General features: G+C 27.8%; 4 protein-coding genes across 11 annotated transcripts; 2 read left to right on the forward strand and 2 right to left on the reverse strand.

Moving 5' to 3' along the window:
• Positions 1–26: 26 nt before the first annotated feature.
• LOC114872254 (bifunctional peptidase and arginyl-hydroxylase JMJD5) lies at positions 27–3,483 on the reverse strand. 4 transcript variants are annotated; one of them, XM_029179320.2, is made up of 9 exons: positions 3,374–3,473; positions 2,298–2,440; positions 2,004–2,148; positions 1,772–1,940; positions 1,500–1,667; positions 1,149–1,366; positions 911–1,072; positions 470–737; positions 27–116 (listed from the first exon to the last, which is right to left on the reverse strand). In XM_029179320.2, exons 2-8 carry the CDS (start codon positions 2,435–2,437, stop codon positions 480–482), a joined length of 1,260 nt encoding a protein of 419 aa, XP_029035153.1. In that variant the 5' UTR covers positions 2,438–2,440; positions 3,374–3,473; the 3' UTR covers positions 27–116; positions 470–479. The 4 variants fall into 4 exon arrangements, with proteins under 4 accessions (XP_029035153.1, XP_029035143.1, XP_029035126.1 ...); XM_029179310.2 differs by lacking the exon at positions 27–116 and having other exon boundaries at positions 352–737; positions 3,402–3,483; XM_029179293.2 differs by lacking the exon at positions 27–116 and having other exon boundaries at positions 352–737.
• LOC114872285 (UDP-N-acetylglucosamine transferase subunit ALG14 homolog) lies at positions 2,485–3,497 on the reverse strand. Its single transcript, XM_029179348.2, has 2 exons — positions 3,432–3,497; positions 2,485–3,153 (listed from the first exon to the last, which is right to left on the reverse strand). Exon 2 carries the CDS (start codon positions 3,137–3,139, stop codon positions 2,504–2,506), a length of 636 nt encoding a protein of 211 aa, XP_029035181.1. The 5' UTR covers positions 3,140–3,153; positions 3,432–3,497; the 3' UTR covers positions 2,485–2,503.
• Positions 3,498–3,878: 381 nt separating this feature from the next.
• Positions 3,879–6,920, forward strand: LOC114872243 (BTB/POZ domain-containing protein 17). Of its 2 annotated transcripts, none has more exons than XM_029179273.2 (4): positions 3,879–4,075; positions 4,336–4,607; positions 4,677–4,817; positions 4,965–6,920. In XM_029179273.2, exons 2-4 carry the CDS (start codon positions 4,509–4,511, stop codon positions 6,222–6,224), a joined length of 1,500 nt encoding a protein of 499 aa, XP_029035106.1. In that variant the 5' UTR covers positions 3,879–4,075; positions 4,336–4,508; the 3' UTR covers positions 6,225–6,920. The 2 variants fall into 2 exon arrangements, with proteins under 2 accessions (XP_029035106.1, XP_029035114.1); XM_029179281.2 differs by lacking the exon at positions 3,879–4,075 and adding an exon at positions 4,116–4,242.
• A 174-nt stretch (positions 6,921–7,094) lies between these two features.
• On the forward strand, positions 7,095–15,291 carry LOC114872231 (serine/arginine repetitive matrix protein 1-like). 4 transcript variants are annotated; one of them, XM_029179258.2, is made up of 8 exons: positions 7,095–7,362; positions 7,810–8,049; positions 8,309–8,444; positions 8,547–10,515; positions 10,665–10,723; positions 10,816–10,884; positions 11,228–11,346; positions 12,824–15,291. In XM_029179258.2, exons 1-8 carry the CDS (start codon positions 7,276–7,278, stop codon positions 12,827–12,829), a joined length of 2,685 nt encoding a protein of 894 aa, XP_029035091.2. In that variant the 5' UTR covers positions 7,095–7,275; the 3' UTR covers positions 12,830–15,291. The 4 variants fall into 4 exon arrangements, with proteins under 4 accessions (XP_029035091.2, XP_029035081.2, XP_029035072.2 ...); XM_029179248.2 differs by lacking the exon at positions 12,824–15,291 and adding an exon at positions 11,454–12,540; XM_029179239.2 differs by lacking the exon at positions 12,824–15,291 and having other exon boundaries at positions 11,228–12,540.
• The last annotated feature ends 95 nt before the right edge of the window (positions 15,292–15,386 follow it).

Raw genomic sequence — 15,386 nt, forward strand, 5'->3', positions numbered from 1 at the left:
TAAAAACGTAGGTCACAAGATATTTATAGCATTCTGTTTTATTCTCATGAACGCCTTTGTGGTGCATCTACTTCAATGATTTGCATATACATGCAAATATAGCAATAACATATCATCTTACATGAAAAAAAATAATTCATTGACTATCAAATATCCAAGTATTTTTTAGTAAATAGTTTACGAAAATAAGCGTAAAACAAATTATAAGTTGATTTCTTATTATACTTCTAGCGTCGAAACGCAACTAGTAACTTTAAATTTATACCGTAAATTAAACAAGATATATGTTATTAAAAATACTAAGGAATTCATTTTCCTATTATCATTTTCTTTTTTATAGTTTTAATCATATTACAATTCCTTTTGTACAATATTATATTAAATTATATACAATTTATCAAAGTCTTTCTCTCCTTTTTTCTAATTTCACAGTACTTTACTATTCAGTACTTATTAGTATTAAATATACCTTTAAATGTTTAATTCCACCAAAAACTGATTGAAAAGCTTGGAGTCAAAGCAGTTACATGGTGCCACCATTTTGGAGGAATATAAAGTACTTCTCCTGGTTTTAAATAACCTATTAAACCCTTAGCTTTACTAAAATTAGGCCATTTCTCCTCATTTGGATTCAAAGGATCAACTTGGGCAGTGTTGTTAAGCAACTTTGTATCATAGGGATATAAATTAGATGAATCATCTGGATGATATAAAATGACTCTTTTATACCCAAATACCTAAAATGTATTTAGAAATATAAATGAAATGTCAGCAATATTAATGTCTTTTTAAAATTACAGTTGTTTCTCAATAATATTATACTTCCAACTATAAACTTGGCTATTAATTATTAATATTTAATGTGTAAAATGTATACTACTTTATTTAAAACAGGTATTAACTTTCATACTTGACATAGTAGATTATTTTTTGGATCAAAATGCAAGGGTGAAACAGTCCCCATAGGTCCAAACCACGCATTTATATCTGGTGGCTCCACAGTATTATTATCATCATCATCTGTAAAATTGCAATATTCTGGTACCATAAAATCTTCTTTCAATTCGGGTATCTGAAATTAGAGTTTTAAAAATTTAATAAAAATATAAATTCAATAAGCAGCACCAAACACGCAAAAACTTATAAACCTGATCAAAAAGCTGATGTTGAGCTAAATAACCAACTTTATCATTTTTTGTTAATATATATTTTTGCAAAAATTCTGAGAAAGTGGAAAGTTGTTGAGTCCAATCTTCATCCGTATAACGTGATCCAATTTCAATAGGTACCATTCGATTGCCGGCTATTTTACTCAAGTAACTCAAGTCTTGCCATCGTTCTAAAGCTTTCCAATGCTTAATACAACCTACAATTATATGGGGAATACATTTAAAACATCACATTTGTTATTTTGACTTTCTATCTAGAAATACAATAATAAACATAGATATACAAGAACATTAAATATATTTTTTGAACATTAATTAATAAAATGTTACCTGTTAATATTGCTGGAACTTTTGGCTTAAACATATCTCTGTAAAATAATTCCATCGAGGGTTCATCATAGTGTTTAATTTCAGTAAATCTTGATAACAATTCACTATCATGTAAATCTCCAGATTTGATATTCAATTTTTCAAAATTCAGTGTTTTAGATGATTCTACTGCAAAAATAACATCAAAATTGTAGTATAAAAATACAATATAATTATAAATCACATAAATTTAGATTATTTACATTTTTGTTTTGTTTTTATGTAATACTTACTAGTATGATTTAGTTTTGAAGCAATCTGTGGTAACAAGTCAGAAATATTAGGAAATGGAGCTCCTAACAAAATACCTTTGTCAATTTGTTGAACAACATTTTTCAATAGCGTTATCTTTTTTGTGGCTTCTTTGGAATTAATCTCGCATTGAAATTCCAATAATACTGCCTACATAAATAAGTAGTAATCAATGCTTCTTCAAAATTGTCAAATATTAATATGGTTTATTACCTTTAAAATAACGCACAATGAATAACAGTATCGATATTCTATTGGTACAAATTGCCAATAACCTGAATTTAATGTTTCCCATGTTTTGTCCAAACAAGCTTCAACTAAAATTAACGAATTTTCTATCCATTTTGTGGATGGATCTCTTTCACAAAAAACAGATTATTATTAAAACTGTATTTATGAGAAATGTAAGTAAATTTGTATACTACTTTGAATGTTTCTTAATTTTTTTACATAATAAACATTAATATATTAAGTAATTAATTCTTTACAAAATACTTTTGTATTTACATTTTATTTTCAATGAAGTTTTTTAACTTGATTGTTATTGTTGATAAATGTACTTTCATTTCAATGGGTAAATAATTCTGTACATTTTCCATTAATAAATCCCATGGAATTAATTTTGCAATGAATGGGCAACTACACATTTTCTAAAAATGTTATAGGGAAATAATTAAAAAAATTAATCAAAATGTGAATTAAAATGATTTTATTCACAAATAAAATGTTCTACCATTATTATCTGGTTTGCATAAATACGGCCATTGTACAATTTGATGATCAACTATACTATACAAAATTTTTCCTGTTAACGATAATGTTTTAACTCTACAAAAACTTTCAATAAATATCATAGTAGTTTGCATGATATAAAATACTTTAAACAGAAATGCTGTGATACATAAAGGAACACAAGTGCCTGGGCCATTACACAGGATTAATTCTGGACGTTCTTTCCATAAAATTGGAACTGATTCCAATATTGCATAAATAGTTGTATAAACAGATGTATAATACGACTGATGAATTTCTCTACTTCTACGAATTTTATATGCTTTATAGTCAACATTATTCTTTTCTAGGCTTTTAATTTTTTCCATGCTCATTATGTCTGTATCAGCATATACATATATTCTTGGAGTATAATTTTTAAAATCTAAATATTTAAAAATTCTTATCATTTCAGCAGTGTGTCCACCAGATCCTAATATTATCATTGTTTTAACAGGTTTAATGCAAGCTACTTTTCTCTGTTCTGTTTTATATGTAAAAAGTCTCATAAAACATATTCTTGCAATAATTGCAGAACAAATAAGTATAAAAATATAAACAGAATACATTATATACATTTTCTTGATGTAACCTGCAACAATTAAAATATAAATCAAGAAAATTATATCTCAATTATTAATTTATTTTAGTAAGATAAAGCTGCTGGTAAGAAATAGAATAATAGTTTTCTGTTAAATAACTAATATGACTTTAACTGTTACAGAATACTAAGCATGGATTATTAAATTTTATAGAATTTTGTTAATTGTATTCGTTAATATTCATCAAATTTTGTTTACAATAAAACTTACACTTACAAGCAGATTTAAATTTCTGTACCTTTTCTTTAGTAATAGATTATAAACAAACTTTTAGTCTATTTGGTTCTTATTGTTGCGTATTATTGTTTCATATTGTTGCATATGAATATACAGCACCATCTATGTTAGAGGGAAATATGACTTATTACGCACATCAAATAATTTATTATAAAATTATTATCATTTGAATTCACGTTTGTCCCTAACATGTAATCTTTTATTTTCTTAATTATTAGTCTTTTAAATATCCAATATTTATTATAAAGTTGTTATTGAATCCAATTTTCTATCTTATGAACAAACATCACACATTTAAATAATAGAAACAGAACTTTATTATTGGTATTCGTTATTAATATAAATAAAATTCCATAATTAACAATATTATTTGATGAAAATAAGTCTAAAAATTTGCACTGAATGTATTATTCAACCATTCGAGCAAAATTTTATCTTTGCACTGCAATTTACTTTCAAATCAGATCAGTTCATATTTCAAGTCTATGTCATTTGTGTAGTTTGAGTGTTTTGAACTTTTGGATAATGAAATAGATTCTTGCTCGATTTAATAAACAAAAAAGAATTTATGTTTTATAAATAATAAAATGTTCAAATTTATGAAGTTTTACTATTCGCTGTCTTTGTCCTACTCGAGGTTGTAAAACCTTTCTATACATATTGTTATAACAAAACGTATGTATTTTACTTACTAAAACAATTTATTCATAATTTCTTTTATTAGATAGTATCGCATAAGATAAAATTGTATACTATTTTTCATAAAAACATAATTGATTATTAAATAAATAATTGTCATTTGTGATAATCCTTTGACGCTTTTTGTTTAATGTTTTGTGAAAGTACGTATATATATAGAAATGATTATTTTAGCACCTGTAAAATAGAAAATCTATACTTGTGCTTTTATTATATATATTGATTCTTTTTTTCAGGTTTTCTGGTTTGTAAAGTATCTTAGAGATATGTAAGAGGTTATGGAAAATATAATTAAACAGTTGCTTCTGTCATTGATATTATTATATCCTATGATATAAACAGAAAAATAACAGCAGAAGTATGTAAAGGAAATATGCGTGTATGTATATTATAAAATTCATTTAAGCAGATGACAGATTCTTCGAAGATGGATTCAAATAAACAAACACAGGAATTTAACAATGCTCAAAATGACACAGGAGAATCTGAAAATTCTGATTCGATAGAGGTTATTATAAACTTATATAAATTATAATTTATACTAAAGAAGAAGTAAATATATTAATTTCTTATATAGGTTGACAATTCACGTACAGTTCTATTAAAAATAGCAACATTATATGCTGAACGTCTTATGAATGATATTTGTCTTGTTGTTGATGGTATAGAATATCCAGCACATCGTCTTATATTGTGTGCTTCTAGCGATGTTTTCCAAGTAAGCAAATTTATTTGTAAACTTACATTCTTAAAATGTAACAAAAGCTGATTAGAACTACATTAGATAGAGACTTATTTTTTTATTGAAATTACATTCAGTATATTCATAAATTCGTATAAATTTGATATCAATATTTTAATATAGGTAATGTTAATGAGTCCACAATGGAGCGAGTCTCAAGAAAGTAGAGTAACTCTTCAAGAAACACCTCAATGTGTACCTATATTTAGTGAATTTTTGCGCTACTTTTATACTGGTCAGATAAGAATTAATTATGGAGTTGTCCTACCAATATTATCTTTAGCAGATAAGTATAATGTTAAGGATTTAATATCATTGTGCCTTGATTACATGCAAAATCATATTGCACTAGCTGCCACACATGGCACTGTAGTATCATGGTTTCAGTATACATCAAACTGTGGTCATCACAATATTACTCAAGCGTGTCAAAATTTTATCAAATGGAATTTGGAATTGGTTGCTAAGACTGCAGATTTTGCAAATTTTGATTTAGATATTCTTGTATCGTTACTACATCAAAGTAGTTTAGTAATAAAGGATGAAATGACGTTATACAAGTGCCTAGAATCCTGGTTGGATCATCAGGCAAATCGTTTGAAAACTCAGTTGTCGCACGATGAGTTAGAAGCTACGTTGAAACAATTAGTAATAGCTGTAATGTCTCCTGTTAGATTTCCAATGATGTCTCCTCGACAATTGGCAGAATTACTTTTATTTCCGTTAACAAAAAAATATAAAGAATTCTTTGTAGAACGTATGTCAATAGGAATGTCATTTCATTCAGGTCAGTTGGATCGAGTTAGAGAAGTAAGTTTAAACGAAGAGGATGGCGCGTTACTTTTTGAACCAAGACTATATACCGTAGACACTTGTAGTTCGTTACTTACTATCGAAAATTTTCATTGTTTACCCTCTTATCACACCAGAACCCTTGTGTTTTCAAGTCATTCGTGTTTAGCTGAGTATGCTGGTGATCGTGCGTGTGAATGGGTCGTTGATATATATCCAAAGGGTGTTTGGTTTAAAAAGTTTTTCTTAATAGTATGGCAAGGAACGGTAGAAATGCCTGAACATGTGAAGCGATCGGTAAGATTATCGCTTACGTGCAAGGAACCTCCGGTAAATAGTGATACTGATATGCGGGTGAAAATAGGTGTGTTAATTTATGGACTACAAGATGGTGTTGAGCATATTACGAGAGTAACCGAAATCATTCATAGATTTAGTAAAAAAGAACGTGTTCTCAATTTAGACGATCTTCTACCGTTTGAAGAATTAAATCCTCAGCAGGAATCTGTACAAGAATATACGTCTCCTTTTTTAGTAGGTCCAAATAAAGATATGCTCAAATTGCATATTGTTATATCACCAGCCAATTAGTTTATAGATCCTTTATATTGTATTAAATAGAATTTCCAATTTTTAAATATTGGAATCTAGTAAAAAATTGTCTGTCAGATTCGTATATTTTTGATGTATATACATATATTTAGAAATTTAAGTTTTTTTTCCCGCTTTTTTTTAACAGTTTAATGTTAGATTAAAGTAAAGTTTTAGATTTAAATTGTTATATATGAAAAAGATCGTATAATAAAATAATAGATTTAAGTGTACTATGTATTTTAACTGCATTTATTTAGTAACAATTTTTAACATAATAATAAATTGAAAAAATAATGTAGCAGTAATCCTGGCGTTCACCGCCAGAGGGATCATACTTGGCAGCTATATACATTTACTTTCTCACAAGTCCCTATATATCTATCCATCACATATGTATATAATTAAGCATTGAAAATATGTACTTCATGTAAAAAAAGTCTGTTAAGAATATTTTACACTTCAGATTATTTTTATATGTAATGAATGTAAAACAGATGCTCATTAGTATATTTGAGTAATGGTAGGTTAAGATATATGTTTCCAATAATGTCTACTTTAAATTAAAAGAGTTTTAATTTTATGATATAAATTAAATAGTGAAATAATAATAGGCAATTATAAAACTGAGTGTTTGTAAATTTTATGTTACAAAATTGAGGAGATTTAATTTTTGAATAAATTTTTCATACAATACAATGTGGTCTTATTTAATCAGAAGTTAAAATTACATAGCTCTTTATGATAAATACTACAGCAAATGATATCAATGAAAATATTTACATCGAACTTAAGTTATGAAACTAGTAACCGATTGCACATCTTACGTTACATTCTACTTCGAAGACATTTGATTTTATGAGCGCTCACGCCATTTTATTTATATGTGGTGGGGGGTAACAGAGTGTGCAACATTGCCTGTAGGATTCATAATTATCGAAAAATTGATCAAAAGAACTGCTTTGTTTTTTGCGATGTAGTTATAATTTATAATGTAAATTGTGATTGCTTGTAAGATAAATCATATACCAAAATTGGTATAGAGTTATTAATGCAAGTGTTGGACCTTCGTGTTGGTGGTAATAACTCCAAGTTTTGCTCCAATTGTAACTCGAATAAAATGGATTACCGTCAAAAAGTGAGCATAAACATATTATAGTAATTAATAAATCAATATATTTATCATATTGTTATTAATTTGATGTGTATTACTGATTTATGTGTTGATCATATGTGAAATTCAGTCATGAGAAAGAAAATTTATTTCAATATTATTCAAAAATTAATGATGAACAAGTTTATTTACACTTCTCTTATACCCTTAAATTGTAGAATTTTGTTGCATACATATATTAATTATTATCAAAGGATTGTTGAAAACAGTGCAAATAAGATGCATGTAATTCTTGTATAGTCCAATTTTCATAGTATGTTGATGTTATAATGATATCTATAAGAGTAATTTTATATTTAAACATTATTTTTAACAGTTGTTTATGATGGTATAATTATATTTAGGAATAAAAGATCTACAATACGTTTTTTAAAAATATATTATAATCAATTTAAATACTGTTTATTTCAGATGATTATACCTTCACAGCAAAATACAAAAAATGATGACGAAGATGATGAAGATTTGGAGGCACTTAGATTAGCAGCTCTCCAATCATTAAGAACTAAAGATCCTGTACATAATAAGAAACAGTCTCTACCACAAGTACAGAAGATAGATGTTACACAAACGTTTCATCCTTTGTATAAAGGCCAGCGACCTTTAAGAAGAGGATATTATCATAACCGAATACAACAGCGACAAAATGGAGTAATACTCTTTTCTCCTTTTCTTTCCTCTTAAATTTTTAATTGATAGAATGATTCAATGTTACAATTAAATATAGTTAATAGAATTCTTGTATAATGACTGTGTTGAATATGAATCATTTTAAGATCACATTTTCTTATTGAAAAGTATTTTTTATTTTAAAATTATAGTTTAAGCTGTTTTATATAGGATTTTAGTAATTTAAATGAAGAAAAATCTTGTTCTATAAATAACCCTTACTTCTTCTCCTTATTTATAGAATTTATATTATCAGAGTCCACGTAATCCAAATTTGATAGCAATAGTTCCTATGGATGACCGTACAGTACTTCAACAAGCTGATTTAACTTGTTCAGTAGAAAAGACTGATACAAGTATGGAATCTTACCCCACAGGTATGTAGATCATTGTACGTATGCTGTAAAAGTATTCACAACTGTAATGCTTATAACTCTTATCGTTTGTTTGAAATATTGCATAAAGATAATATTTTTTAGAAGTATCAAAATTTCATCGTTTCAAAGACCATGGAAGTGGTTCGGACGAGGAAGATAACAAAGAGCAGAAAAATACAATCAAGAAAGAAGAAATGATTGAGAAAGACGGTATTAAAACTGAACCCTCATCTGAGGTGGCGGAAAATCAAGAAGAAATTGCAGAAAATTTAATAAAAACCGAAGAAGATAAACCGGTCGTTAATGACGACGACGATGATATTCTTTTGATGGCTGATCTCGAAGAGGAAGACAGTTTAGAACGTTTGATGGATGAAATGGAAAGAGAGATGAACGTTGACAAGCCGTCCGAGAAAAAAGAGAAAAGAAGTAGTAAGAGAGAAAGTAAAGAATCGATAAAAAAGGATGATGCAGGAAAAAATACGAGTCAGAAGAACAGAACAGAAGACGGCAATAATCGGAAGGATAGTTATACCACAGCTTCAACGGTAGCTGTTTTAAAGAGTGAAAGGCGGTCTATATCTCCTCACGTAGGTAATCGAATTCCACAGAAACGTAGATCGTTGTCGCCAAGATCGCGACCAAGGAAAAAATCACCCAGAAGATCTCCCAGAAGGTCACCAGCTAGACAGTTAAAAAAGTCCCAGCGGGAAATATCGAGGTATAGATCGCCTCGAAAATCACCGGTGCGATATTCCCCGCGCTCACGATCACCCAAAATGTCCTCACGATCTAGATCACCACGATTATCTCCGCGTCGATCTCCGAACAAATCTCCTATAAGAAGATCACCGATCAAAAAGTTATCACCGAGAGGAAGATCTCCACGACTTTCGCCGCATTCCAGATCACCAAGACCGATACGTTCTCCTAAAATATCGTCAGCTAAATCCCCTAGATTGACACGATCGCGATCACCAAAATTTTCACCGCTTAGGCTATCTCCTCAGTCCAGATCACCGATAAGAACAAGATCGCCCAAAATGTCTCCAAAACGGACGTCGCCTCTTCGCAGGTTGTCACCAAAATCAAGATCACCCGGATTATCTCCCAGAAGAGGAACGTTACAATTACCCTCGCCGAAAATATCGCCGCGAAGAATTTCTCCGCGGGCAAGATCGCCGCGATTGTCGCCGCGTAGATCACCGTGGTCGTCACCAAGAAATTCGCCTCGTCTTTCGCCTAGACGGAAAAGGTCTCCGAGATGGTCGCCCAAAGAATCGTGTAGAAAGCATGGACCAAGGTCGGTTACTCCGGACGGTACTGGTACTCCATCGTACGCGAAGGAATCCTCGCCGGCGCCCAAAGGTAGAATATCTCCGGAAGCAAATCGTGTTAAGTCGAAACAAAAGGAAGAGAATTTTGAGAAAGTTTCTACGACGGAAAAGGAATCTACCGATGTAATTAATGATCCTGTACTAGAAGCTAGGCGAAGAAAATTTGAATGTACAAGGCCTATAGATCCTATAAATGCGAATAAAAAAATTAAATTAAGTAAAAAAGAGAATACTAGTAAAAAGGTGGAATTTATAGAGGGGGGAGATTTACAAGCGGGAAATGTTAGAAAAGTTACAGAGGAATATGAGGTTCCAGACAATGATTTGTGTTTAGAATTTGAAGAATTTGATGAGAGTATGGAAAATACTTCTCCGGTTGCGATCACGAGCTCTGTTAATACGTGCGTAGAGTTGGAATCACAAAAAACAGAGAAAGAGAAATCTTCGAAAAAGAAGAAGAAACGCGACAAGGAATTGTATCAAGTAGGAAAATTGAAAAATGAACTTCCTCTCTCTGAACGAATTGGGAAGGATAAAAAGTGTAAAAAGAGAAAAGATGTTGTTTCTGATGGTCCTAGCGACGATGTGGATGCCATTTTTGAAGACATAGCAGTTGACGAAGAAAGTGATTTACGAACTGAATTAAGTAGAAGGCGGGCAGAAAGACTAAATAGAACAGTGCCAATACAATCTGCAAGATTAGTGCAATCTGCTTTTAAAGGAGTTGTTAATGAGTAAGTATATTTAATATTATTTAGTCAAAATTGACTTTCGCTTGATGAGAGTATGGCATTTAAAGAAATATATATTATTAACATTATTATTTTTGTTTCATATTAATATTTACATTTTTCAAATGTAAAATAATTGTTTCTGCTTTCAGAGTCGTCAAGAATAATGCAAAAGCAAATCAAAGACACTTAGTTAAAGCAGATGATAAAAGTAAGTAATATGTATTAAATAATGTACACTTCGGATTTCTTGTATTAGTAAAATACGTGAGATAATTTTGAATTTGTATTTATATTTTACAGCTAATCAAAAGGAAGTTAGAAGGGTTACTGTTCTTCATCGGCCAATATCTGACTTACATGATTCGGAAGGTTTGTGTTTTTGTGTTATTAATGTAAATAATTGTGATATTTTGTAATATATGTTTTAATTAAATTATTTTGTAGCAAAACTTATTATAAAAGACTAACAAGGTATAACAGAGAGTAAAAGGACGTTACATATTAGGTGCAAAAATTGAGAAAAATATTTATTATTGCTTCATTTCATTTTTGATAGTATATTTTATTTAAATTGCAATTTCAAGCCTTTTCTTTTCGATTTCTAAATTTGAATTATTAACCGTAATAGTTTGGAACTATTACAATGGTTCGTTTCAAATTAATTTTATTCAAAGCATTATATTATGTTGAATAATTGTATGTATTTTTACAGATGAAGGTACTCTGGATTCAAAGATGCCTGTGCGCTTTAGATTGGGTTTGAATAAACAAGTACACGATACCAGGGAGTCTAAAGTTTCACGAAAAGCATCAAAGAGACAGGGTCGCAAGGTAAAACACAAAGTCAATTTGACTCTAATAAATAGTGAAAATATTTTATAGCATAAAAATAACACTTTATCAAGTGTATATAATTCATATATTCAATTTTTTTTTAGAAACATAATGTTCACGCATAATTTAGTATTATAATATTCTAATTGCTTGGGATTGTAATTTACCAATATTTGTTTTGTTAATTACATATAACGGTTTGAACATTAAAATCAATTGTTGATATCTTCAAGGATGAAAAATATTAGGAAAAGGTAGCGATATAAATAAATTTTATGTTTAACACAATCAATCTGTGCAAAAACTTTTTTTTCATAATACAAATGAAAATGTATAGTAATAGAAGAATAAGTTCTATTAAAATCATAATTACCTATAAAAAAGAAATGTTCGCTTCCATTGCTGTAATTTTCAAAATAATTTATTTATAAGCTAATGTTTGACATTTGAACGTTACATGTTTCATTAGTATCATACCTGCATTATGTTTCACACAGGAATTTTATCACTTTGTATCATCATTACAAATTAAATAACATAAAATTTATGTTGCCAAAACAATTATCATTTAACAATAAGCAGCTTTTAGTTAAAAAAAAAAGTATTAATGCAATAATTCTTTACATTTCAATGATTTCAAATCTAAAGAATAGAAATATTTAGAAAATGTTCCATGCATCTTTTCGATATATAATTTCTTAGTATAAATTAAAACTTAATTGATGTAAAATTTATCATATTAATGCTTTACTATTTGGGTACACCAATTAAGAGTGTAATTATTTACCAGAGACATCACATCATATTTTAAAGGAATTAACAGTGGTGTTTACAGAGAATATTATGTAATATTTTAAGTTTATTAATGTTTCTTTTTAATTTATGATAAATTATTATAAGACTTGCAACGCATGTTAATTTTACTGAGTGTTTATGTTGTCAATACACACAATTAATAGTTTCAATTTTAAAATGTGACCTTTTATTTGTAATATGGATTCAACAAAATGGATCTATTGAATCTACTCAATGTCTCCAAGTGCATTAAAATCATTGTCATAATTCCTTCAAAACTATGGAATTTTCGTACGTAATATTTTATTGCATTCTCTCAACCAATAGAAATGATAAATTAAAATGGAGGCCATCCCTTGTACATGGTATAAAATAAATTTAAAGTGATACATTCAGTATCTGTTATGTTTCTTTTCTGTTATAAAAAATCAGTTGGGTAGAAATACTTGTCTTTTAATCTTTTCATTTAAAATTTTTTATTTTATACGTATATATAGATTAAAAATTGATTTAAATTTATCTAAAGCTTATTTTATTAATACATCGTCTCTTCAGTGAATTGAGAACTTTATAAAACTTAAACGATTTAAAATTTTTAAATATAATTATTTAAATTTAAAATCTAAATATGATTTTTGTTAGGGAACGATAAATATGATCTGGATTTTTTTTTGTTTAGGAATAGAGTAAACGTGTGTTCTCCTGATTGCATATTTATACGAAGAGTGCATAGCTGTTCATCTTACCTCCTATTTTATTGTCAGCATAGGAAACTAAGATCCATTAAAAGTTAATTGTATTAAAGATTGCACTCGTGTAGAAAAATAGTATTTGTTTTCATTTGGAGTGTGACCTAACATAAAAGAAAAAGAAAAAAGAAAAAAAGAAAACATTCTTCTAGAAGACAATATTGATATTTCAAAATACTTTATGTATCATTGTATAAGCTAATTATTTATTGTTAAGCGTTATCGTAGATAGTAAATTACATGTGATTATATTAAATCAGTTGTTGTGTTGAAGTATTTGTACATAATTTACATCAGTCGCTCATTTAATAAATAAGAATCATTATTAATCCCAAAGTCACCTTTTGTAAGCCTAAGCATATTCAGTAATATGAAAAAAAAAAAAAATTCTGTATAAATGAATTGATGAATTGTAAATATTATAATGTTAATAAGGGTGTGAAGAGTGAAGAAAAATAAGTTGCTGTATTATGTAAATTGAGTTGATATTATTCAAATATTGAATATAGTATATAAAGTGATCTATATTGACAGAAGAGTGATTTTATTGACATATATATATATATACATATATATTTTTTACTTTATGTAATTTGAAAGTAGCAAATATGAATCTTTGAGATAATTGAAAGATGCAGTATAGTATAAAGTAGTTTCCCTCCATCTACTTATTATTTTACATTTCAATTTAAAACGTATAATACAAATTACATATTACTATATTTTAGCAAATGTAAAGAAAATGTATCTATGCACATATTTAAATTTTATATGTATAATTAAAATAGTATTATTATTAGTCGTACAACTACTAGAATTATATAGGTATACAAAATTAACATGAAATTTTAACATGAAACTGCGAAAACGTTTTATTCTACTAGGATTTCTTTCTTTTCTTTTCTTTTATTATAAATAGCTTAAAACAAGAGAATCTTATCTTGTATTTTATGCTTCTGCCGAATATGTAATTAATTGTTACTACATCTGCATTTACTTCCTATTATCATGAGTAGCATGTAAAGTACATATTGAAAGTAAATTATTACCATGCGTTACCAGTGTGCAGTTCAAGTAACTATTATATTTACAAATGCAGGAATAGATTATTTCGTACATTATATTTGACGCATAATATAACATGCTTCATAGTATCTATGAAGATGTAATTATTATTTTGAATTGAATAAAAAAAAAAAATAACAAATTTATATAAACTCCTTTTGATACAAATTTTGATATCAAAGATATTGAGAGGTCTTAAAGAAAATTTGAAATACAATATCATTTTGATAGATATAGAAAAAGCAATGCTTCAAGTTGTACACGAGTGTTATGATTTATATTTAGTTTTATCATATCATAATGATACACGATTAAACATGCGTCGAAGAAAGCAGCATAATATTTTGCATCAGTCAAAATTGTTTCCTTGTATGCCTTTACACATGTATTCAATTGTCAACTCCAAGAGTTGAGTAACAGACACATAATAATTATTATAAATATAAAGTAACTTAAAAGACTTGAAACTGTTGAATTTATCTATCGTACAAAATGTGATATATAACAAGGCTTTAACAGCCTTGTTAATGATAAGTACATCAGTTATTGTAGAATAACACAAATAGTTTTTAAAATTTAGTTTATAGACAATATATACATTGTCTAAAGATACATTACGAAATATATCACACATTTTATTAATCAAAATGTTTTTGATATTCTTTTTTTTTCTGTTTACATCTCCTAGTTGTTTATTCTCAGCTTTTATGCATAATTTAGGCATTTTTAATCTAATGAATCAAATTATTTTCTCACAAAGGAGTAATATAATTATTTCATGAATATCACTTTTCAGTGTTATTCTATAATAAGACTGTGATTAATCTGTAATTTTAATTATTGCTATTACGATGTTTGATTTATTTGCCTCATTTTTGTCATTGTAGTAAATACGGATGGAATTATATAAGAAGTATAACAAGTGAAATTGAAATTGAACAATAATAAAACTACATTTGTATATATATAGTAATGTCTAGCCTTCTTTTATATGTATTGTTGCATTTGTATTTGATATCAATAGGAATTTCTTAACGTAAAGAACATAAACATTTGAATTTTTCAATAAAATACTAAAAATCATCATCCATCTGTAATTTACTACGTATGTTATTCTTATTATTGCGGATGACTGTACTAGTTGTATGATTGTGTAGTTGTACTTACATTTTTTTACAAAATAACACATAGGATTTAGATTGTTCAGAAGTAACAAAATACAAACACCAAGTATTAATATGAAGCAAGTTCAGTGATATTTAAATCACAGATTATTGAAATAAACTAAGACTCTTATTTCAGAAAAATATAAAATAAAGTATTTTTATCTTAATTGTACAGTCTTATCTCTTATTATCCTAAAACCTACAAAAATATATTTATAAAAATTTATACTTTGTTAAAATAAAAATTAATATTCTTTATTTT

The sequence above is a fragment of the Osmia bicornis genome, chromosome 3 (genome assembly GCF_907164935.1).
Source record: "Osmia bicornis bicornis chromosome 3, iOsmBic2.1, whole genome shotgun sequence".
In the NCBI taxonomy this organism is placed as follows: Eukaryota; Metazoa; Arthropoda; class Insecta; order Hymenoptera; family Megachilidae; genus Osmia; species Osmia bicornis.